This window comes from Branchiostoma lanceolatum, chromosome 8 (genome assembly GCF_035083965.1).
Source record: "Branchiostoma lanceolatum isolate klBraLanc5 chromosome 8, klBraLanc5.hap2, whole genome shotgun sequence".
NCBI lineage: Eukaryota > Metazoa > Chordata > Leptocardii > Amphioxiformes > Branchiostomatidae > Branchiostoma > Branchiostoma lanceolatum.
The window spans coordinates 4,410,733-4,432,431 of NC_089729.1; the positions used below are offsets into that span (position 1 = coordinate 4,410,733).

A 21,699-nucleotide genomic window follows, 5' to 3' on the forward strand; every position below is an offset into this window, starting at 1 on the left:
ATTGTAAACAGATCTTTTGACCCCAAGATAACACGCAACAAAGTCCTTTGAACGCTATTATATAAAGTAAACTACTATACCCCGTGCACCTTTTACCACCATGTCTGCGGGGAGCGGTTCTCCTGTCCTGTTCTTGTCCCTCCTGCTGTGCGTGGTGGTCAGTTTTCCGGCCCGTGTACTGACCACCCCGCTGGACGACTACGTCAACAAGCCGGACCCTCACTACTCCTACCACGAGGTGTTGGAGTGGCGTCTGAAGGGTCCCGGTTACACCATGTACCTCCTCAACATGACCTCACAACAATGGCTCACAGGTGAGACAAACATTCAGGCCAAACCTCGAATCACTTCCTACAGTTGAGGACATCATTTGCTAACACTAGTTTTCCATGGGACACTTCTACCTCTTAACAGATGTATTGGGCGTCCGGTGACAGTTGGTTAGGCGGAATGGCATTACTAAAATCTTTTACAAACTAATTCCAAAGTTCAATTTTACAGAATACAATCATGTACATTGTTTGTAATGCTGTACACTCTCTCTGCTTGTACTTATTACAGAGGAAGACGTTAGCCGTTCGATCTGGTGGCACTTCCTGACCGTCACTATCCCAGATAACATCACCCATCCTGAAGCCGCCTTTATGTACATATATAATGGAGATAATGATGACCCGGAAAGGTATCAACATTGTAACGTTTGTGTTATTCCTGTTTGTGTGTGCGCTGTCTCTTCTGCTGATTGTATGCTAAAATTGCTTGTTCTAATTGATTGTAGTAGTACTACAGTTCACAAGCGTTATACAGAGTTGCTCTTACATATGTTTTATCACAGCCTTCCCGATCATGACAACGAATTCGTCACGCTGACCCATATGTTTGCGCTGTCAACGGGAAGGTATGAAATGATTCAGCACAATCATTATGGTACAGTAGACATGGATATATATATGGTACAGTAATGGTACAGTTAATGATCAAAGGACCATATACCATATCTACATATCTATGTATCTATGTATCTATGCATCTATGTTTGTATGTATCTATTATGTATCTATATATCTATATATCTATTTATATATCTATCTCTCTCTCTCTCTCTCTCTCTCTCTCTCTCTCTATATATATATATATGTGTGTGTGTGTAGAGAGAGAGAGAGAGAAAGATATATATCTAAGAATATATATAAGAATATATATATATATATATATATATATATTTATATATATATATTTTTATATATATATATATATATATATATATATATATATATATATATATATATATATATATATATATATATATATATATATATATATATATATATGGAGAGAGAGAGAGAGAGAGAGAGAGAGAGAGAGAGAGAGAGAGAGAGAGAGATCACTAGAATTTAATCTTGGTACAATTAACAGTACTACTCAGAGTCTTGTGCCGAAAATAATTCATGATAAGGAGAGATTACCAATTCTGTCTTTCTCTAGTGTCAGCGCGGGTCTAGGACAGGTACCCAACCAGCACCTCGTGTTTAAGGTAAATATCTTAGATACCATCGCAAACACTGAAACCCCTATCTCACTGGACCAGCGACACGTTGGCAACCTCGCTGCGTCCTAAATTGGATTTGTGTTACCCTTGACTCTATAGTGGGAATATGATGCAAAACGTGCACAGTCAAGTATTTCTAAAAAGACAGCAAAACACACAAAGCGTAAAAAGATTTTTTTTATCGATGAAATTCGTTGAGCGCGCTGTCAAATCCCTCGGTCGCAGCAAGGTCGCTAGCGTGTCGCGGGTCCAGTGAGACAGGGGCGTAAGTTGTAGCGCAATGTAGGCGGCGACGTATACGTATGTGTGTTTTCTTACTTGTTAATCATTGATGAACGTAATATCTGTATAGGCTATGGCACTTTCGCCTTTACGACTCTCCGTTTTTCTTCTCGCTGCAGAACGATTCGCTACAAAAGCGTCGTACGGAAGACGCCATCATCGCGTTCACGTGGAGACACTTCCTGGATAACCCGGACCAGCCCGAGTGGCTGCTCAGGAACCCCATGACAAAGGTGACATGTTTTTAATGTCTGGTATAAATAGACATTCCACGGTGTGCGAGATTAGCACAATTCTTGTTTTATATTGTGTTAATATAAAAGTTATTCTTTATCATCTCCATAAAAATTGAGATATTGTTTTGAGTGTGTCTATGTGTGTGTCTGTCAGTCTGTGCTTTTTCAGATTTTTGCAGTTTGCATAACGCAAGAACCTCTTGGTGTATTGTGACGACATTCGGTACGTGGGTAGGTGTTGGCAAGACAAAGTTCAAAGTAAATTTTGGGCCCCCTGGTATGTGACCTTGGTGCTGCAGCAGAACTTCAGGTTTTAGTATCTTTTGATTTTGACATCCTGTGGTCTTGTTATAAAAAGTTATCCAGTAGTCCAACAACAACAACAATCTCTCTTGAAAGTTCGTCTGTGTTGGTAGAAGTCATTCTGAGTGAAGTTTAAACTGTAAATGCCAACACAATAAATTGGACTTTGTCAAGGAGTGAACAATCCACTGCTTCTGTGACGTCACGTTATGCAGATGAGACACGTGACTCGGTGAGCAGTGGATTGTTCACTCCTTGACAAAGACTGTAGCTGATCAGTCGAAAATTTGGGTAAGTCCAATTTATTGTGTTGGCGTTTACAGTTTAAACTCCACTCAGAACAACAATCTCTGATGGAGTGTTATCAATATTGTTATCAACCCTCATGATGAACCTCTCCTTTGAAGGCAGCTGTGCGGGCGATGGACACAGTGCAAGACTTTGCGAAGAAAATGGTTGGCAATCAGCCAGAGAAGTTTATGGTCGCAGGGGAGTCAAAGGTATGTGACGTTATTATTGCTTTCAACAAATATTTAGTTTCTCTGGAAAGTTTATTGCATTTGAAGATGTTTGGCCATACGGATTCGATAATATGGATGACGCACCCCAAAACTGACGTGAGCGTACGTGCGAAAAAAAGAAGAAATCTAAGTGGTCAGGAAGGTTGAATAAATGGCTTGACATCTTGTTCTTGAAAGACCTTGCTCAGTGTTTAAAATACATTTTCAGCTAATTTGTACTGATTCACCTATGCACATACATATATATATATATATATATATATATATATATATATACGTGTGTGTGCCCTCCGTCTGAAAAAAATTACGACAGGAAAAAGGCATTGTACGATATTAGTATCCATTTTCCGGTTATGTTTTTCAACTGACGACGTATATTTGGTCATTTTGCAGTTGTTTTGTACGATCAATATTATGGTTACAAACTTCTTTTTATTTAACGAACGGAAACTGATGCGCGCGCGGATGTCATCCACGTGATCACGTCAGTGTGGCCTACATCGGATCTCTAGTGTTAACTTACCGATGTATTGACGGTATTACTGATGTTTCCTAATAGCGCGGTTGGACCACGTGGACCACTGCTGCGGTCGACAAGAGAGTGTTTGCCATCGCTCCCATCGTGATGGACCTCCTCAACATGCAGAAGGTTTTATATACGAGAATGCATGTGTAACGTACTATCGAGAACTATCCAACAGCTTTACCTAAGTGCTGTCATGCTATTTATATGCTAATTCTCAAGAATGTTATCGACATGAATAGTAATGCTAGAACATGTATTTAATCTAGTTATCTATACTCTTGCACCACTACTTGTAATTAATTGCACTTTGAAAAAAACAAACTTGAAAATGTACAAAATAGCTCTGTTTGACACTTATGTTTATTATACTGGGAATTTGAAATCAAGATGATGAAAAAAACCCAAAAAAGGTTTGTATACGACGATATACATGTAGAAGCTATGATAAGCTATCTGTTGTTGTCTCCTTTGGATTCACGAACTGGAGAGTGAAAGAATTTTCCATGTTTGTTTTCTCCTTTACCGAGTAAATATTGCAACATCACGACTGCACAAGACGCAATGATGTCTATGCTTTGTCGTAAAGAAGAAGGTCTTGACTTTACTGAGGGAATTCTTTTTTTTTAAATCACTAACAGAATCTACACCACTTTTACCGAGCACTGGGAGGTTGGACGTTTGCTTTTGACGACTACTATGACAGCAACATTACGGCCCGACTTGATGACCCGACGTTCGAAAGAATGGCAGCCATCATTGACCCACTCGGTAAGACTGCTTTTGTGATGATCATCCATTGTAGTTGCGTTTATAGACTAACACTAGCAATGTGCGTATGAAAGTGGTCTTTTTACAAACATTTCCCAGCCTACAAGGATCGACTGACAATGCCTAAGTACATCATTGGGACGGGAGGGGACGAGTTCTTCATGCCGGACGATTCATACTTCTACTGGGACCAGTTGGAAGGAGAGAAATATAGAAGGTAACGTCAAACAACATGTCTTTTTATTGTTTATATCATACCAGGGCAATAACATGTCATTTTCTCATTTGACTGACGTCATAAGTTCTGATTTGACCAAGCTTCCTTGTTATGTACAGATGGATACCAAATGCTGAGCACTCTTTAGGTGGCCATCGAGCCAGCCTGTTCTTTGGATTACGGGCATTTTTCGTCAGTCTGGTGGAGGTATTGTTTTAATATTTGTCTTACCTTTTGTGGCTGGTAACTTTTCAAATCCTAATACCAGTACTTGTCCAGTATGCATTTTGCAATGTGTCATGGAATCGAAATTAATACCATAAACTTGTTTACCCTCTAGGACTCGCCAAGACCAAAAATGACATGGAAGAGGGAAACGGTAAGTTCACTATTCCGGCCATTACTTTCATTTGGCAATACAGTAACTAAAGAATAGCTCATGGTTTTCAAATCTGCAAAATTAAAACAATTTGGATGTATTTCGTCAGTGAAAGTTAAGAAGAAGCCCGCTATACATGAAATCTCGTATGTTTATGAATTATGTGTATTTCGTATCTTTGTGTACACGCATTTTTTCTCAATTGTGTGTATTTCTTTCAGGGTGCAAAAAGTGGGATGATAACGCTACACACTGACATGAAACCTATTACAATCCGGTCATTCCACGCTCGCACACTTGATGGTAAAAGGTTAGTAGTCGCTCTATTTCCTTGTACTCTACAGTATATGATACACCGAGTGACTGTCGCAACATACATGTACATCCCTCAATTGGCAAACGGGTTTTAAGAAAATGCATTTTACTGGTTTTAAGGTTTTTCTTTCCTCAGACGTGACTTTCGTCTGGTAAATCAACCGCCCGGACAGACAAGTCCACAGCCACACCCCGTCATCTGGCTTCCCAATGACGTACAAGATATGGTAAACCTTTGAATTAATCACGATGTTCTTGAAAAAGTCACCTTGTCTAGTGATATCAGAATGTAACCGACCTAGTATTTTCCGAAGGCCATAAAGTTGAGTTAAAGAGATAGACTAGAAAGTGTTAGGTCCGCAGTAGGTATTGTTAATAGCTAGAAATATGGAATGTGTTCCTTTTTTAGCAATTTTTCTAACACATGGTGTCTATGAATGTAACATTTTAAACACCGTTCTTAATGCATGTATGGAATTTTGCTCTTCAGGGAAATGGAACGTACACTGCAGAGTTTGATGTCCCCGATGTCGGGTGGCTCGCGTTCTTTATCCAGGTGGGTTCGTGTGGCACAATTTTGCAACATAAGATAAATCATTTTTGCTGTTAAGTGTTCCCGGTACCGTAACAATGATGAATTTGCCTTCAGTTGTATCGGTTGTGTGAGGAAATAATGACATTTTATTTATATTTATATTTCTATCTGGACCTGTCCTGTTGTTTCCCCAGGCCACGTTCCCGGCTCCCCACGGAACAGCTCTTGAGTTCTCCACCGAGGTGCACATCATTCCGGAAACATTCCCCTTCCCAGACTGCCACGGGGCCGACTGCAGGGGGACTCTTCTCTAAACTCATCACTTGTATTCATTTGTTTCTGAAAGTACCTCGTGTTTTTGACACACGTCTTAGACACGCTGTCTATCTTGAAGAAGACATTTCTGAATACAGACTTTATCAATTATTGCTAATGTAAAAATACAATATAATTCTTAAGGTGTCCTCTGTGTACGAACGATAAGAATACAGCAATAAACACTGATAGGTTTAATCAAGTTTTGTACGACCTGTTATAACCGTTTTTATCGATTTTATCGAAAATCCATCAAAGTCTTAGTAAATTGTAAGTATTATACATTTTAATTCCACATGTAATGCAGAAGTTATACGGAAACAAAAATCCAGATATAGTCACAATAAACCTCCTCCATTTGTATGTCAAAGTGGTTTCTTCTGTATCTTCTTAAGAGGGAAGAGCAACACATGGGTATATGTCAATCAACGACTGCGTTTCTTTTTCCTAGGAAACGGTGAGCCCAGGACAATATTTGTGCCCACTGCAGGCTTACATGTTTGCGAAAGTAGTAGAAGTAGTAAAGTAAATCTATAAGCTTGCATCTATACTGTAAGAGCTGCTAAAGAAGTGATTTGGACTTGGAAAAGAATTAGCGTTCATCGCTGGATTAAAAGCTTTGCAGTCGAATTCTGGTTAACACAAATAAATCACGTCCAATGTGTAATTGACCAATCAACATAATCCATGGGCGTTAAGTGAAACCTAACCAGTCTCTCTCGTGTGCCTCCCCATCCCCTAAACCCCGCTAGTCGTCTACTATCTTACCTGTAGGCTGTTGAATATTCTTTCCATTGTTTGGAATAGCAGGTCAGACATAAATGTAAACAGAGCTTCTGACCCCAAGATAACATGAAACAAAGTCCTTTGAACGTGCACCTTCTACAACCATGTCTGCGGGGAGCGTTTCTCCTGTCCTGTTCTTCTCCCTCCTGCTGTGTGTGGTGGTCAGTTTTCCGGCCGGTGTACTGACCACCCCGCTGGACGACTACGTCAACAAGCCGGACCCTCACTACTCCTACCACGAGGTGTTGGAATGGCGTCTGAAGGGTCCCGGTTACACCATGTACCTCCTCAACATGACCTCACAACAATGGCTCACAGGTCAGACATACAAGCAGTTTCTTCATCGATGTACTTCCAGTGGGAAATATATAATCGTTTTAGATATACCGAAGCCATGATATTTAACAAATTAGCTCATACCTAGTCTGTTAGACAGTGATGGCAATTGGGTAATAACGTTACCTAATTCGTTAAACATTTATGACTTAAGTAAACACCTTTGATGTGCTCTAGAGTTAGTTGAGTTGCTTCTGGCTGTTTACTGTCACTCCATGGGACCCTAATTTTCGTTGACCAAGAAATATTTTATACCTCGAAGAGATTCAGTTACGATTCTGTACCGGTAACAATTGCAGTTTACAACCCTGTATAGCAGTTTTCCCTCCGCCTTGGAGAGTCACATGAGTATACGTACTTAGAGTATTGCCCTTTGTATGGCACGTGATGATCCAGTTTATTGGTTACCCTTTACAAACAGTATCGCTCATCAATCTGATTATGTACTCTCCAAGCAGAGGTTGGGGAGAAGATTGTGACCTTCTTGTGATATGCCCCGTTTTCTGTCGGCTCTTTCCCCCTGACAGAAAACGATGCATATGATAAAAAGGCCATAATCTTCTCCTTCAACCTCTGCTTGGAGAGTACTGATTATGCCGATTAGAGTGTTTAAACACCTGAGCCTCAGCAGAAATCAGACATCAGAACAAATTAGTGTAAAGAAACAATCACTATTGTAACATTACTAGTCACTATACATTATCAAAGAAAGAAAATTACCAATTACTATTTTGTCAGCATTCTGTTACTATTATTATTGTCTGACTTGTTATTGTTATCACTTACTACTATAATTATGTTATGAATTGTTAGATTTATGTTATTTTTTGTTAATTTAGATGGGGGAAGACCTTGTATAAGCCATCATGATTTTTTTCTTCCCCCCCCCCCCATGTATTTTTTGTTCTATGTATTCTGTTCTATTATGTAATCCAAACTGATTTTATATGTGCAAATAAATAAATAAATAAATAAATAAAATAAAAGATTTTGGACTTACTAGTCTTACCTGCATTCTGTTCATTGTTCAGAGGATGACGTCAACCGTCCGATCTGGTGGCACTTCCTAACCGTGGTCATCCCAGACAACATCACCTACCCTGATGCCGGGTTTTTGTTTATAGACGGAGATAACAACGATCATCCAGAAAGGTAGAGTCTCTAGGGAAGGTTGAAGGGAAGGGTGTGATCATTGGTAATGGTCTAGAGAGGTGACTGTATATAGTGTAGGTCACTAAAACTAGACGATTTTTCCACGTTGTGGTGCGGATTGCTTTTATTGCAAGTACATCTAGATAAAGGTCATGCGTAGAAAATGACATTAACATAAACAATGGGAAACGCTTGATTATGTCACAGTCTATTCAAACAGCGAATTCAGTTGGGAGATCTCAAAGCTGTGTGTGATGTTTTCAGTGCAATGCTTGCCGTCTTTGTTTCAACACGAAATCGACAAAACAATGTACATATATTTCTATTCTCACTATTATTTTGCAGTCTCCCCTCGCATGGTGACAACTTCATCTCACTTGTCAACATGTTTGCAACAGGAACAGGAAGGTAACCAAAATGTGTTTTATAACATTCCAGTCATTCCTCATTATAGAATTACCATCGCATGTACAGTTTTAGAGAAAATAGACATAACAGGATAAGATATTTAAGATTGTCTCGCCTATATTGCGAAATACGTTCATCCAGTGAAACGGTCTGACCATTGACTTTTTCATGCTCCACCAGCGTCGCTGCAAATTTAAAGCAGGTCCCAAACGCTCATCTGGTGTTCAAGGTTAGCCCGTTGTCATTATTTGTCAGAGCGATCTTGCACGACAGTTCACCGACTAAAAACGTGTCGTTTGGTAGATATTTGTAAATAATGGTGATATCAAATAGTTCAGGCCCTCGAGCTAAAGCCGTGGAGCTGTCCTCACAAGCCTGCCCGAGCCTTGTTAGGCTCCGAACCTTCGGGGAGTGCTCGGCAGGAGCAAACACCCCGACCAATCAAATCACGTGAATCGCATTGAAACTCAGATTCGTATCAGCCATTTCCCGACAAATCGCTTTCTAACTAACGACTACATCTAACCAAACAAACTCGCCAGTAAGATGTGTGGAAGGAGTCAGCTTCCAAAAGACGTTTTCAGATTGACAATTTTGGCACTTTGGAAGTGATTGAATCCGCCCGCGATTTAACTTCTAGTTTCTACTACTTTTCTCTGAACCTTCCACCATCTCACTGGCGAGTTTGTTTGGTCAGATGTAGTCGTTAACGCAAGTTAGAAAGCGATTTGTCGGGAAATGGCTGATACGAATCTGAGTTTCAATGCGATTCACATGGTTCGATTGGTCGGGGTGGCAAAGTATACATAGTAGTGGTGACACGGCCGGCGATGTCCTTGGTGCTGAAATGGGGTCCCTTACCCCTGCCTTGCGGGGCGAGGCCGTCTTGGCGAAGACTGTGTGTTGTTCCACGGCGGGAAGAGCGGTAGCGGTGCGCGGATCACATTTTCCTTGTCACAATTGAAAATGTACCAATATCATTCAATTGATAAGAGTTTTCGTCTTCTTCGCATCATAGAAAGATCCACTCCAAAAGCGGCTGGCCGAGGACGCCCTTATCGCATACACGTGGAGACACTTTCTGGACAACCCTGACCCGGAGTGGATAGTCAACATGCCGATGACGAAGGTTTTTGTTTGTTTGTTTGAACCTTTGTTTATTCATGATAAGCCCAAATCGTCACGCATGCTGGCCGCTTTTTATCGACGTCAAGGGACAGGTAAGGGTCAGGTACAATATAACAGAGATACACAGTCATTTGTTGTTTGGATATGAACAGAGATACACAGTCATTTGTTGTTTAATATGTGAACAGATAGTTGCTTTGTTGGTCTTCTTATGACTGAAACATCGGATTGTTAAAGTAAATTCGGCCATGTAATCAAATGAACATGGCCTAATGTACTTTAACAATATAATTGATTATATTGATGACGTCCGCACGCGCATCAATTTCCGCCCGTTTTCCAAAAAAAGGTTTTGGCAATCCCGTAAATCTTAAAAAGCAGCTGCAAAATGAGAAATACATGCTGTAAATTTCACACAAAAGATGTATTAGAAAATTGATACTAATGTCGTATGATACAAGACCGAAATCAAAGAAGAAGATATGAAAGGACAAAAATCAAGAATCTATAATTTTGTATACCACAAACTGTGTGTTTGGTTTTGTTCATCCTTCCTGACCACGTAGATTTCATAATGAAGGCAACTTTTTTTATATTAACACGCTCGCATCAGTTTTGGGGCACCCAGAGGGTGTCATCCATATAATCAAATCAACATGGCCTCAGTGCAAATCATGAATGCGTACATACGTCATACTTGTCAATCATGCTTCCCAGGCGTCTGTGCGGGCGATGGACGCTGTGCAAGACTTCGTGAAGAACATGACCGGGACGCAGCCAGAGAAGTTCATGGTGGCGGGGGCTTCAAAGGTTTGTCTTGTGCGGTTCTTAGGTGGATATAGAACTTTGCGTGGCATATATGTACGTTGTAGAGCTGGTATAAGTATTCTTAAGTTAAGGTCGAAGCTGTATCAATTTCGACGATATAAAACCTTACTCTTTATGAGTAAGAATGTACCTTTACTGGCGTGAAAGTCGATGTAAAACAAAGAGAGTAAGAAAAATTGTTTCATCGTACATTCCACCCTACCTACACCAACTACTCCGTATTATCCATGTACTGCTTAGGCTGAATAAAAGTAATGAACGGGAACTATGAGGCTCCAGATGTCATACTGAGGAAAGACTGTGGTGCGAAAGATGCCGGTTAGCTTGAAGAATGAATCCACTCTACTTTATACTATCCATGTGAACAATGTTAGTGACTACTCTGTTCCCCGCAGCGCGGCTGGACCACGTGGGCTACTGCTGCGGTAGACAAGAGAGTGTTCGCCATCGCCCCTATCGTTTTTGACTTGCTGAACGTACAGAAGGTAGGTAGATAAGGAGAATGTAAGCTGTCATCATATTGTGCAATGGTCGTCGATAACTGGCATGGTGCGTTGGACATGCACATCACTTTATATATGTATTGAAATGCTACACATTTCCCAATACTCAATAACTAAGTCTTATATTCAGAGCAACGAATCCTTTTACAAGATTGAAGAATGAAATTGCCCTGCACTTCGTACATTTCAGACGCTTCACCACTACTATAGGGTGTTGGGTGGCTGGTCCTTTGCCTTTGAAGACTACTACTTTTACAACCTCAGTGCCAGTCTTGATGAACCCAACTATGAGAAGATGCGCACGGTTATAGACATGCTTGGTACAATTTACTATACGCTTTTCTTCGTGTTTTCTTTTCGACATTTGTACGCTAGGTGGGTCGTAGCTTAAAGATAAATCCTAAGTTGTGACAACATTTCTTAAAGACATGACGAATATTTTTGTGGTAGAAGCCTATTTGTCTTATGTTCTCATATTTTCTACTCTTTGATAAATATCAAGATTATGCTGAATCCATATCCCAGAGTACAAGGATCGTCTGACGATGCCCAAGTACCATATCGGGACGGGAGGGGACGAGTTCTTCATGCCGGACGATTCCTACTTCTACTGGGACCAGTTGGAAGGGGAAAAATACAAAAGGTAACAAGATGGACGTATTTTCCCAGTTTAGGATGCGGTGTTTTTGTGTTAGTGTAGTATAGACCGAATATGTATGTGCGGAAAGTTGGATACTCTCACTGTGGCGTCGCGGTGGCGCAGTGGCAGAGTGTTTGGCCCCAGAACCCAGAGATACTGAGTTTGAATCCGGGGTTCCCTGATTTGTCCGGTTGACGTTGTGCCCTTAGGAAAGGCACTTCACACGACTTTCCTTACTTCACTCAGGTGAAAATGAAAACCTAGCTTCGTTTAGGGACGTCCCTCGGATAGGACGTTAAATGGAGGTCCCGTGTTTGAGGAGAGCCACACCTTGAGCATGTTAAAGAACCCACCGCACTTGTCGAAAATGGTAGGGGTCCTTCCCGGTGTGAGTGGTTCAAAACCGACAGTCCTACGGTGCATGGTGCAATTGTCGTATTGAGGTCACCTGCGCGCCGAATGGCAGTCGCTACAGACCCTTGCGATTTAGCCCCGCCAAATGTGCGCTCCTCGCAGTTCAGCCCCTGGCTGCGAAGAGAGAGTATTCGGCCTACCCAATAACTCTCCTGACCAGTACTAATTGTTCGTGAAACACTTTCTGCATCTTTAAGCCTCGATAATGGAATGTTCTAGAGGTTAAACAGACTTGTGACTTTGTTTTTCCTTGTTGTTATACAGATTGATACCGAATGCTGACCACCTCTGTGTTGGCCATGAGATCAGCATTTTCTTCGGGATTCGGTCATTCTTCCTTAGTCTTATGGAGGTATGAGTCTCTGTTCGTGGTATGATTATGACTTATTTCTTCTTTCGTCTTCAAGAAAATGATACGATTTTCTTCACGATGTTGTTCACTATTTTTGCGGTTTCTAATGTGTTGAATATTAAATGCATGGGTTTTTTTGCACGTAGGACTCTCCAAGACCGAAACTTACCTGGACACGAGAAACGGTGAGAAACTCATTATGCAGTGTAAGATGTAACGTTACCTAGTACCCAGAATAAACATTTAAAGAAAACGTCCATGCCTTAGAAACAAATAAAATAAAGTAATGGTTATAATCAATTGTCGTAAATGACGCTACAATACAGAGGATATCTTTAATAATGTCCATTTTGTGATGACTTCATCGTTTTTCTTCGCAGGGTCCAAGAAGTGGAAAGATAACTCTGCATACCGATATGGAACCTTCGATAATTCGCTCTTTCCACGCACGGACTCCTGATGCAAAAAGGTTCTCTCGCTTTCTCTGCCTCTCCCTCCCCCCCCTCTCTCTCTCTCTCTTTCTCTCGCTTTCTCTGCCTCTCTTTTTCTCTTTTTCTCTGTCTCTCTCTTTCTCTCTTTCTCTCGCTTTCTCTGTCTCTCTGTCTCTCTCTCTTTCTCTCTCTCTCTTTCTCTCGCTTTTTCTGTCTCTCTGTTTCCCTCTCTCTGCCTCACTCACTCACTCACTCACTCACTCACTCTCTCTCCGTCCCCCTCTCTCTCTCTCCCTCCCTCTCTCTCCCCTCTCTCTTTCTTTCTCTCTCTTCCTCCCTCCTCTTTCTTTCTTGCGCGCTCTCTCTCTCTCTGTCCCTCCCCCCATCTCCGTATGCGCGTCACTGTGCGTAACTCTACGAATTCAGATGTATGTTCTACTGTTATATGTTATGTTGGGACACAATTTGACAACTGCCGTTAATGATAGTAACTTGACTTGACTTCAATCGCGGTATTCCCAAAGACAGTTAGATTCAGTTCAATACTTCTTTCAAACTAAGCATCTCCATAACACCTGACGAAATTTGCTTATTGACATTTCATCAAGAATGTAACAGTATTTAACTTATCACTAAGTTCTCTCCTTCCCAGACGTGATTTCCGCTTCATAAAGGAACTCCCGGACCACCAGTACGCACCGCATCCCGTCGTCTGGCTGCCGGAAGATGTGCAAGATATGGTAACACCTATCTATTATCTCTGTCTTCCTCTTGGAATAAAGCAATGGTTTTATCACATACCTTGTGCTATCACCTGACATAGAACACTTTAAATTTGTAGAAGAAGATTTTAGACAAACCGTCTTGAGCTTCTGATTCGTTTGCCATACAGGGTAACGGGACGTACGTAGCAGAATTCGACATCCCCCCGTTTGGTTGGCTGGCTTTCTTTATCCAGGTAAGAGACTGCACTCGTACTAAACCTCTTCAGTTGATAGAAATGTGTCCCACTTTTCTTAAAAAAATTCATAAAGGGAACGGTAGAGGGGGATTTTGTAGCTGTAGACGTGTTGACATGATACATAAACGATTACGGCTGTTATGTATGTGTATATCACGGCTGGACAGAAACACCCTTTATGAGGATATATTATTTGTCACATGGCAGGGCATTTTAATGATGTACTTTTTATTACCGCGTTGTATATCTTATATAATATTGATAACGATAGAATAATTCTTTTCAGCGATGTGTTCAGTTCAGTAAATTCCCCTACTTCAGATACATGAATAGTAGAGAGAAATTTATATTTCTTACAGCCTTCGATAGACCAACTCTAACTTATCACACAGCCTCCTACATTTATACCATGAAGCGAGAGGAAGTTGAAAGTGCTAGATGTTTATATACATTAACACTCATGAATATTTATATAGTTGTTTACATGTGACCTGTGCTTAGCCCAGTGGGGCAAACATGTACAATAAAGGTCTTCATTCATTAATGTCCTTTTCTGCATCAGGCCACGTTCCCGGCTCCAAAAGGAACTGCTCTTGAGTTCACCACCGAGGTGCACATCATTCCGGAAACCTTCCCCTTCCCAGAGTGCCACGGGGCCGACTGCAAGGGAACTCTTGTCTGATGCCTGATGGCCAAATACTGTTGGGTCTCCAAACTCAAGAAAGGTTCAACAAATCAGACTAAGTGTTTATCAAAACACGGCTTTGGAATGTTAATGTTGGTATAATTATATGTAGCCGAATGTTATTAATGTCATTTACTGAAGCTGGGATCTTAGAATTACAAGGAAAGGGTATTTTTTGTGAGATCAAAAGCAAATTTTGTATTTGTTAACCTTGCATGGATTGACATTAATGATACAAAACAGCTTCAGGAGCCTGTGTCAACTTTAACTGAATGGGCAGAATGAGCCAATCTAGTTTCTGAGAGTTTTCATCAAAATATCTTAGAACCTATGATTGTATGATAAAACGATGACCCAAAGGAACATAGTCATATAGATTTATTTTCCACCATGAGTTGAAGTACAATGTATGTTCCGTCTGCTGAATATGAACAATCGAAGAAGAATCACAACTGCTACTGCATTATATTTTAATTCACGATCTTCTTTTGAAAACAGAATTCAACACATCGCAAAACAACACAAGCATACGTCACAAATTCAAGACAACAGCTTTGAATTAAACCTGATTTTACAATAATATAACGTTACAAACCCGCAGTTTTTGTTGCGTTTTTTATAACCCGAAATCGCCATATGGCTATGATAAACTGACTAGCATGTACCAAGTCTAGTGGTAAAATTGTAGAAGGCTCAAATAAATTACAGTGAAGCGCTATATTGCGGCATCTTATACAACTGCAAAGAATGTGACTTGTATCGATGACTACAATAATGCAATAACATCTGATATGGTCTACCATATCTTTACTAAGATTCCTTTTTCTTTTCTCTACACATAAGTCTATTTATACATATACATGTACACAGTACATATCAAACGTCCAGGTATCTGAAACACATTCAGATATTTCACTACCCAGGTATATCATTCTGTTCAAGATTCAAACTGATATTATTTACATTCTTTTGTACAAATCAAGTTCGGACAACCGCTAATATATTTTCATTGTGAAATACAGCGAACCTGAACTTGAGTAAGCTGACCACATATAAGGCGTCAATACCACTTACACCTGATTTAAAGACAATGGGCAAACATAGATCTGAATACAGTTCCGTTGACTGTATAATACAACTAAATCTAGCTGAAATCTACCACAAAGTTAGCAGTGAGCACCATCCTCAGAAGTAACCGCTGCTCAATGCTTTCTGCTTGATATCCGTGGCTAAACCCCTGTCACACTTGTGCGTATATACAAGTCCGCACGGGTTGCGTTTTAACATGTTTTTGCTTTAGGTAAGGTTTGCAGCCGAATAAGTGATTTCTTAGGTTCGATAACTAGGGTGCACAACGGTGGGTCAAAGTAAAAAACAACCTTTTCCCCGAAAACCTTAAGCTTACTTAAACCCAAAAAATGTTAATGCGCAACTCACGCGCACATATACGCAGAAGTGTGACAGGGCCCTTAGCAAGCAAAAACCGTTGAGCCAGCGGTCACTATACGGAGGCTGGTACCCAGTCTACCAAGTTTGTAATGTCCGTGTTCCTACTATACTGACCAAGGTCCACGTTGCTTCCCAGCACGTTGTACTCGGCCCGCTCTACGCCTCCTTCTCCGGAGAGAGGTCGTTACTGATGGTCCGCACGGTGTCCGCGTGGTACGCCCGGCTGCGGTCCCTCCCGTTCCTCTCCAGGCTCGAGCGAAGAACGTTCCCGCCGAGACTGCGCATCTCGATCCTGACGGACTCCGTGCCGCCGTTCTGCTGCGGGACGGTGCGCGAGTTGACCCGGCGGCGGGCGTGGCTGGCGTCGTGCGTGGTGAAGGCGTCGATGGACGCGTCTCTGCGGCAGATGGCCTTCTGGTAACTCTTCTTGAAGTTCTCGCTGAGCAGCGCGTAGAGGATGGGGTTGACGCAGCTGTTCGCGTAGCTCAGGGTGACGATGAAGTGGTACGAGCCGACGAGAAACGGGGTCACCTGCAGCTGCACGTTCAAGTTCACCAGCTGCAAGGTGTAGAACGGGAGCCAGCAGATGATGAACACCACGACCATGACGATGACCATTCTGGTGACCTTGCGTCTGCTGCGCTTGCGTGAGCCTCGCACACCCGCCCTTGCGCTTGCGCTCTTGACCTTTCTGAGGAGTAGGGTGTAGCAGACGGCGATGATGATGAGCGGGGCCACGAAGCCGATGACGAACGTGTAGGCGATGAAGGCGGTGGACCAGAAGGCGAGTCCCTCCTCCGTGTCCGACCAGTGCAGGTTACAGGCATACGACCCGTCCATCTGCTCCGTCGGTTTGGCCACCACAATCACGGGGCTGATGACCACGATAGAGGCGACCCAGACACAGACGTTCACGACTTTGGCGATGCGGGGCCGGCGGAAGTCCGCGGACTTGACGGGATGCACCACGGCCAGGTAGCGATCCACACTCATCACGGTCAAGTTGAAGACGCTGCTAAACATGTTGATGGCGTCCAGCGATAGGACGATCTTACACATGACCGTTCCGAACGGCCAGTTGCGCAGGGCGAAGGAAGCCGCCAGGAACGGTATCCCGAACATGAAGAGCACGTCAGCCATGGCCAAGTTCATGATGTATATATTCGTCACAGTCTTCATTTTGGCGTAGCGGAGAACCACGTAGATGACGAGCGAGTTCCCGCATATTCCGACAAAGCAGACAAGGCCGTAGATAAAAGGGATGATGACGTGTGTGATGGTCCAGCCTTGGTGATACGGGTAAGTTCCGTTGTCATCATACGTCAGGTTGTCGAAAGGAAGGAATTCAAATGGCTCCATGTTAAAGTCAATGTGTTCTGTTATGTGACTAACCGGCACGACTTATCTCTTGGAAACCACTAATGTTCACGACTGCCTCCCTCACGTGTCGTATTGATGGAATCGTCCAGACCTGCAGCAAACACAGATCAGAAAGGGTGGTTCTACAAGAGACGAAATAATGAGATAGAAAGATACAATGTGTTGATTGTTGATCACCTTTCTTTGTGCGGTATATACATAACAAGTGAGATATATAGATATTTGAACTACCGTGACGAATAAGATTTTTATTCAATCAATACCACTGGATTACAAAGTGGATTGATATGAATCGTAAGGAAATCCAGTGGTATAGTTTGAATCAAAATTTTATTCTTCAATTTCGTGGATGACAACAAACGTAACTACCGTGAAGGTTTCTCAAAGTTAACGCCAACTTGATAAATGGCACAATTAAAACAGTTTAAGAAATCCATTGGCTACGCAAAGACTGATACACATGGGGCCAAGCAGTAGATGAGTCATGAACTCTGACCCGTACAGCTTCATTGCTGCTTCTTTGTGATAATGGGCCCTTGCCAAGATAGTTATAATCGCTAGGTGGCGTACTTGAGCTTAGTGTGACGCTTTGCTCGTTTCTGTGCTCTGACTTGGCCTCTTGTACAGGCACGAACTGAAAATCTATCTTTAGCATCTTAATACAACGCACACATTAACACAAATACATACGTAAATTTAAAACACACACACATACATGCATACATACATACAAACATGTACACATAAAACACACATCAACACATGTGTAAACACATATAAACACGCATACACACATGACCCCACCATTTGTAACCGTGTATGTAACCCAACAGTAATATATGGTTCAGATTTTAGCGGCCGCATTGTTAAGTAAGGCACGTGCGGTGAATTGCCAAAAGGAAACTCAACTGTATTCCACGATCCAAACGATTCAACTAATAAATATTTTCTTTCTCATTAAAATAAACGTTTTAACAGGTTCAACTAATGATAACACTAAGGAAGCAAAAACGGCGGATGCGAGTTTTGAAGGGTTTGCAGCAAGGTGAGAAACAGTATTTTACTAAGAGGAGATATAAACTCATCTGGATCATGGAATGACGTTTTTACACAACGAAGAAAAGAGACATCTACGTATTCAACTACCACATGACATGAGATAAACGGATGATGACACAGAACGACTAAAACACGCGGTAGAAAATGTGACCAAAGGTATGCAAGTCACTTAGTCTCTTAATCATCACACTCTCTTGGGTTGCTCGTTTGTAAAACCGATAGAAGGGTTTATGGACTCTCATTCTTCAGTGGATGGCTTTGATAGCAAATGTCTGCGGAAGATCCTGGGCATCAGGTGGGATGATTTCACTACCAACAGGGAGATACAAGTCAGAACCAACCAGCAACAAGTGTCTGCAACAATTTGCAAACGGCGTCTGAGCTGGCTTGGTCATGCTACAAGGCTCGCGCCTGACAGACTGACAAACCAAGTCCTGCAGTGGAACCCACAGGGACACAAAGGTCGCCCCAGGATGAATTACAGACAGACGATAGAGAGGGACCTCCGAGCAGCCAACCTGAACTGGAGGGATGTAAGGAGGACGGCTGCTGACCGAGCCTGCTGGGCCAACCTAACTGCCTCATGTGTCGGACGACACGGGAGCCCCTAAGTCTAAGTAAGTCATTCTTCAACGGAAACATGTTTTCCATCCAAGGATACATAAACATACTGTTTTCATAGCTCGTATTTCCTTCTTCTGCCAGGGAACAAACAACAGGCCACCATTCAAGGCCAATTGAATTGAAAATACATCAAGAACTTTGATACTGCCCTTGATTGAATATGTGATTTCAGTTCGAGCCGCGCGAGAAAACTTGTTTATCTGTGATCAATTTGTTGCTTGGCAAAGTACCCACGAAGATGATAATATCGCAGGCAAAATATTCTAAACAAGCCTTCTGTGCATTTCTGTTCCTCCGTTCTGAAATGTGATTTTCAGTTTGTCTTTGAATGTACACACGCTGTCAGAAAAATCGCACCTTTTCAAAACGAGTTGCTAGTGAATATAACCATCATTTTGGCGTGAAGCGAAGACATTAGCGCACGGGGCCTTCAATCCTTTAAGACCCGTGCCCATCGTCATCGTTACCATTTAAAAAAGCAAGAACACTTGGTAGCTGTGATCCACTGATTGGTCACTGAACTGGATCGCTATACTATTGAGTTTGTGTCATAGCATTCATGATAGTGACTATTGTTCACAACAGCATGTTATAAAAAAATCTCCAGTAACTAAATGTAATTTTCTCCATCCTGCGGGTTTCGTGCCTTATCACAAACAACAAACACGCTGTAGTACAGATACTGCATCTTCACAGATGGTGTGGACAGACGGGGCTATTCTTAGACCACTACCGAGACAGCATAATTAAGGGCTAGCTGATCAAACAATCCAGTAGCCGTCACATCTTTGGAGCCTTGTGAAAATACAAACAGCCGTGTTTTCATGCATCTAAAAAAACACGCAGCGCATACGATGTGTCAAAAACATACGCTGGAAAGGCCTGACTAGTCGTTGCTCAAAATCAAATCGGCCTTGCATCTTATCATAGTATACATAGATAGATACATAACCCTGTGCCAAATAAGTAACAACATAGGTGATAGGTAAGCAGTTGGGGGCTTGGCCATCTTGAAAACATTCTGTGCGTTTCAATATCATATCCACTAAACCGATAGGCGCATATATTTAGAAAGGGCTTAAATGATTAAAGCAGGAAAAATAAACTGACATCTTCTGCAGTGAGAGTTCATCCATAAAAGAATATTTTTGCATCTGCCTAATGAACTACTGGTCCGTCCTTTTGACAAATCTGCATTGTTGATTTTGTTGGAGGGTATAATATGTACAACGTTTCAACATGCTCTGTTACAAGATGTTCCGTCATGCATACATGTATCATGATAGCACTGACAGACACTTGATGAGTCTGGCTGCTTGCGTAAGAAGTACAAGAACTGCAAGAAGTAGCTAAGACATTTTGACATAAGAAAAGACGAGAGAAGACCCACCACGGTTGAAGATACTCACGTCCCGTCTTTAGCTAACGCGGCGCGGTGGAGGAGCTGAGAAAGACAAACACCGACTCCAGAGAAAGACAGCGGCCTGGGCTCCGCAAACCGAGCACAATCACGTCTTCCCGTGTACACTGCTCCACAGCACGGGTAGACCTATTAGTTAGCCTGTCCCCGCTCTTTGAAGGGCACATGTGAACACCAAATGTGTCTGCTGCTTATGCTCGCCCCCGCAGGCTCCTGACCAATCACAGCGCAACCCCGTGGATCAAACCATTTTGGGAAAAAAAGAGGACTTAAGCATGAATATTCACATTCCAATTCGTTGCGCTTTCCCATGTTTGTGCGCATATTTTCCTCGTTTCTTTCCTTCTTACAGTCAACATAATTACACGCCACTACACCTTTTTACTTTCGACCAGTAATTTCTACGTCACCCTTCACTTTAGATTTTGGCTTCCATTCAACATCCACCGTGTTGATTACTTAGATCTAGCCTCCCAGATGTTTAAGGGTCTATCAGCAATGCCAATCGAAACGGACAACCGATCGGTTAAAAGCTTTGATGTTTTAGCCGCCCTAAATACGTGGAGACGTAAGACAGGCCACTGCACTTCTCTAACCTAAGTCAAGGTCATTACCTTATGAATAAAATCATTTCAAAGCAGCTTCTTGGAAACGCCGAAGGTTTCTTGGCATATGGCTTTTATGTAACCTTGAGATCCATGTCGGGAAAGTCTCAGGTAAGCCACATTTGTTTGAGAACGGAAAAATAATCCACAACGTTTTAGTCAGGTCCATCAACTTACTACATAACTACCTCCCGCTGGAACACTGCAAGAAGGGGTTCTCGGAATTCAAATGACGTCACTTCTTCGCTTTTGTGTCAATCAACCCACAATCTTTCTTGATTGTGGTAAACGGAAAACTAACGAGAAAATCAACGCCTCACTTAGCCAATTTCGTCAGCCCTGGTCGCACGTCTGATGATGATTAACAACGGTTTGGAATGATGCGACGCTTACGCCAGCTAGCACGTATGGTGTGGGATAAATCTGGACTTAATTGTGTATTAAGCGTTCATTGAAAGCACATCGTGATAAACAAAATAACGAACTATTTTGTGCAATATGCGGAACGTTCCAACTAGTATTGCGCCCGGCAGACACGAAACCACGGCGGAAATGAAACATGCCACACTAATGATACCAACTATATGCAGTA

The 21,699-nt window shown here is 42.0% G+C and overlaps 3 protein-coding genes across 3 annotated transcripts; 2 read left to right on the forward strand and 1 right to left on the reverse strand.

Annotated features, from left to right (window-relative positions):
• The first annotated feature begins 49 nt into the window (after window positions 1-49).
• On the forward strand, window positions 50-6,316 carry LOC136440511 (autocrine proliferation repressor protein A-like). Its single transcript, XM_066436562.1, has 15 exons — window positions 50-314; window positions 562-682; window positions 836-898; window positions 1,486-1,534; window positions 1,951-2,064; window positions 2,778-2,870; window positions 3,451-3,540; window positions 4,056-4,185; window positions 4,285-4,402; window positions 4,522-4,609; window positions 4,743-4,781; window positions 5,003-5,091; window positions 5,233-5,323; window positions 5,587-5,652; window positions 5,826-6,316. Exons 1-15 carry the CDS (start codon window positions 101-103, stop codon window positions 5,943-5,945), a joined length of 1,485 nt encoding a protein of 494 aa, XP_066292659.1. The 5' UTR covers window positions 50-100; the 3' UTR covers window positions 5,946-6,316.
• Window positions 6,317-6,791: 475 nt separating this feature from the next.
• Window positions 6,792-15,386, forward strand: LOC136439787 (autocrine proliferation repressor protein A-like). Its single transcript, XM_066435366.1, has 15 exons — window positions 6,792-7,050; window positions 8,100-8,220; window positions 8,566-8,628; window positions 8,809-8,857; window positions 9,647-9,757; window positions 10,474-10,566; window positions 10,980-11,069; window positions 11,278-11,407; window positions 11,613-11,730; window positions 12,406-12,493; window positions 12,640-12,678; window positions 12,874-12,962; window positions 13,577-13,664; window positions 13,817-13,882; window positions 14,448-15,386. Exons 1-15 carry the CDS (start codon window positions 6,837-6,839, stop codon window positions 14,565-14,567), a joined length of 1,479 nt encoding a protein of 492 aa, XP_066291463.1. The 5' UTR covers window positions 6,792-6,836; the 3' UTR covers window positions 14,568-15,386.
• On the reverse strand, window positions 15,316-20,687 carry LOC136439788 (somatostatin receptor type 2-like). The gene is made up of 2 exons (XM_066435368.1): window positions 20,473-20,687; window positions 15,316-17,490 (listed from the first exon to the last, which is right to left on the reverse strand). The coding sequence occupies exon 2, from the start codon at window positions 17,376-17,378 to the stop codon at window positions 16,176-16,178; it is 1,203 nt and encodes a 400-aa protein (XP_066291465.1). The 5' UTR covers window positions 17,379-17,490; window positions 20,473-20,687; the 3' UTR covers window positions 15,316-16,175.
• Window positions 20,688-21,699: the final 1,012 nt, after the last annotated feature.

What these genes read in the sequence shown, in the direction of transcription:
- LOC136440511 (XM_066436562.1), top strand. Translation starts at nt 101, where the DNA reads ATGTCTGCGGGGAGCGGTTCTCCTGTCCTGTTCTTGTCCCTCCTGCTG. An exon ending in AGCCATCATTGACCCACTCG is followed by an intron (nt 4,186 to 4,284) that starts GTAAGACTGCTT and finishes AACATTTCCCAG; the next exon opens with CCTACAAGGATCGACTGACA. An exon ending in CCAATGACGTACAAGATATG is followed by an intron (nt 5,324 to 5,586) that starts GTAAACCTTTGA and finishes TTTGCTCTTCAG; the next exon opens with GGAAATGGAACGTACACTGC.
- LOC136439787 (XM_066435366.1), top strand. Translation starts at nt 6,837, where the DNA reads ATGTCTGCGGGGAGCGTTTCTCCTGTCCTGTTCTTCTCCCTCCTGCTG. An exon ending in TCTTCCTTAGTCTTATGGAG is followed by an intron (nt 12,494 to 12,639) that starts GTATGAGTCTCT and finishes TTTTGCACGTAG; the next exon opens with GACTCTCCAAGACCGAAACT. An exon ending in CGGAAGATGTGCAAGATATG is followed by an intron (nt 13,665 to 13,816) that starts GTAACACCTATC and finishes TTTGCCATACAG; the next exon opens with GGTAACGGGACGTACGTAGC.
- LOC136439788 (XM_066435368.1), bottom strand. Translation starts at nt 17,378, where the DNA reads ATGGAGCCATTTGAATTCCTTCCTTTCGACAACCTGACGTATGATGAC.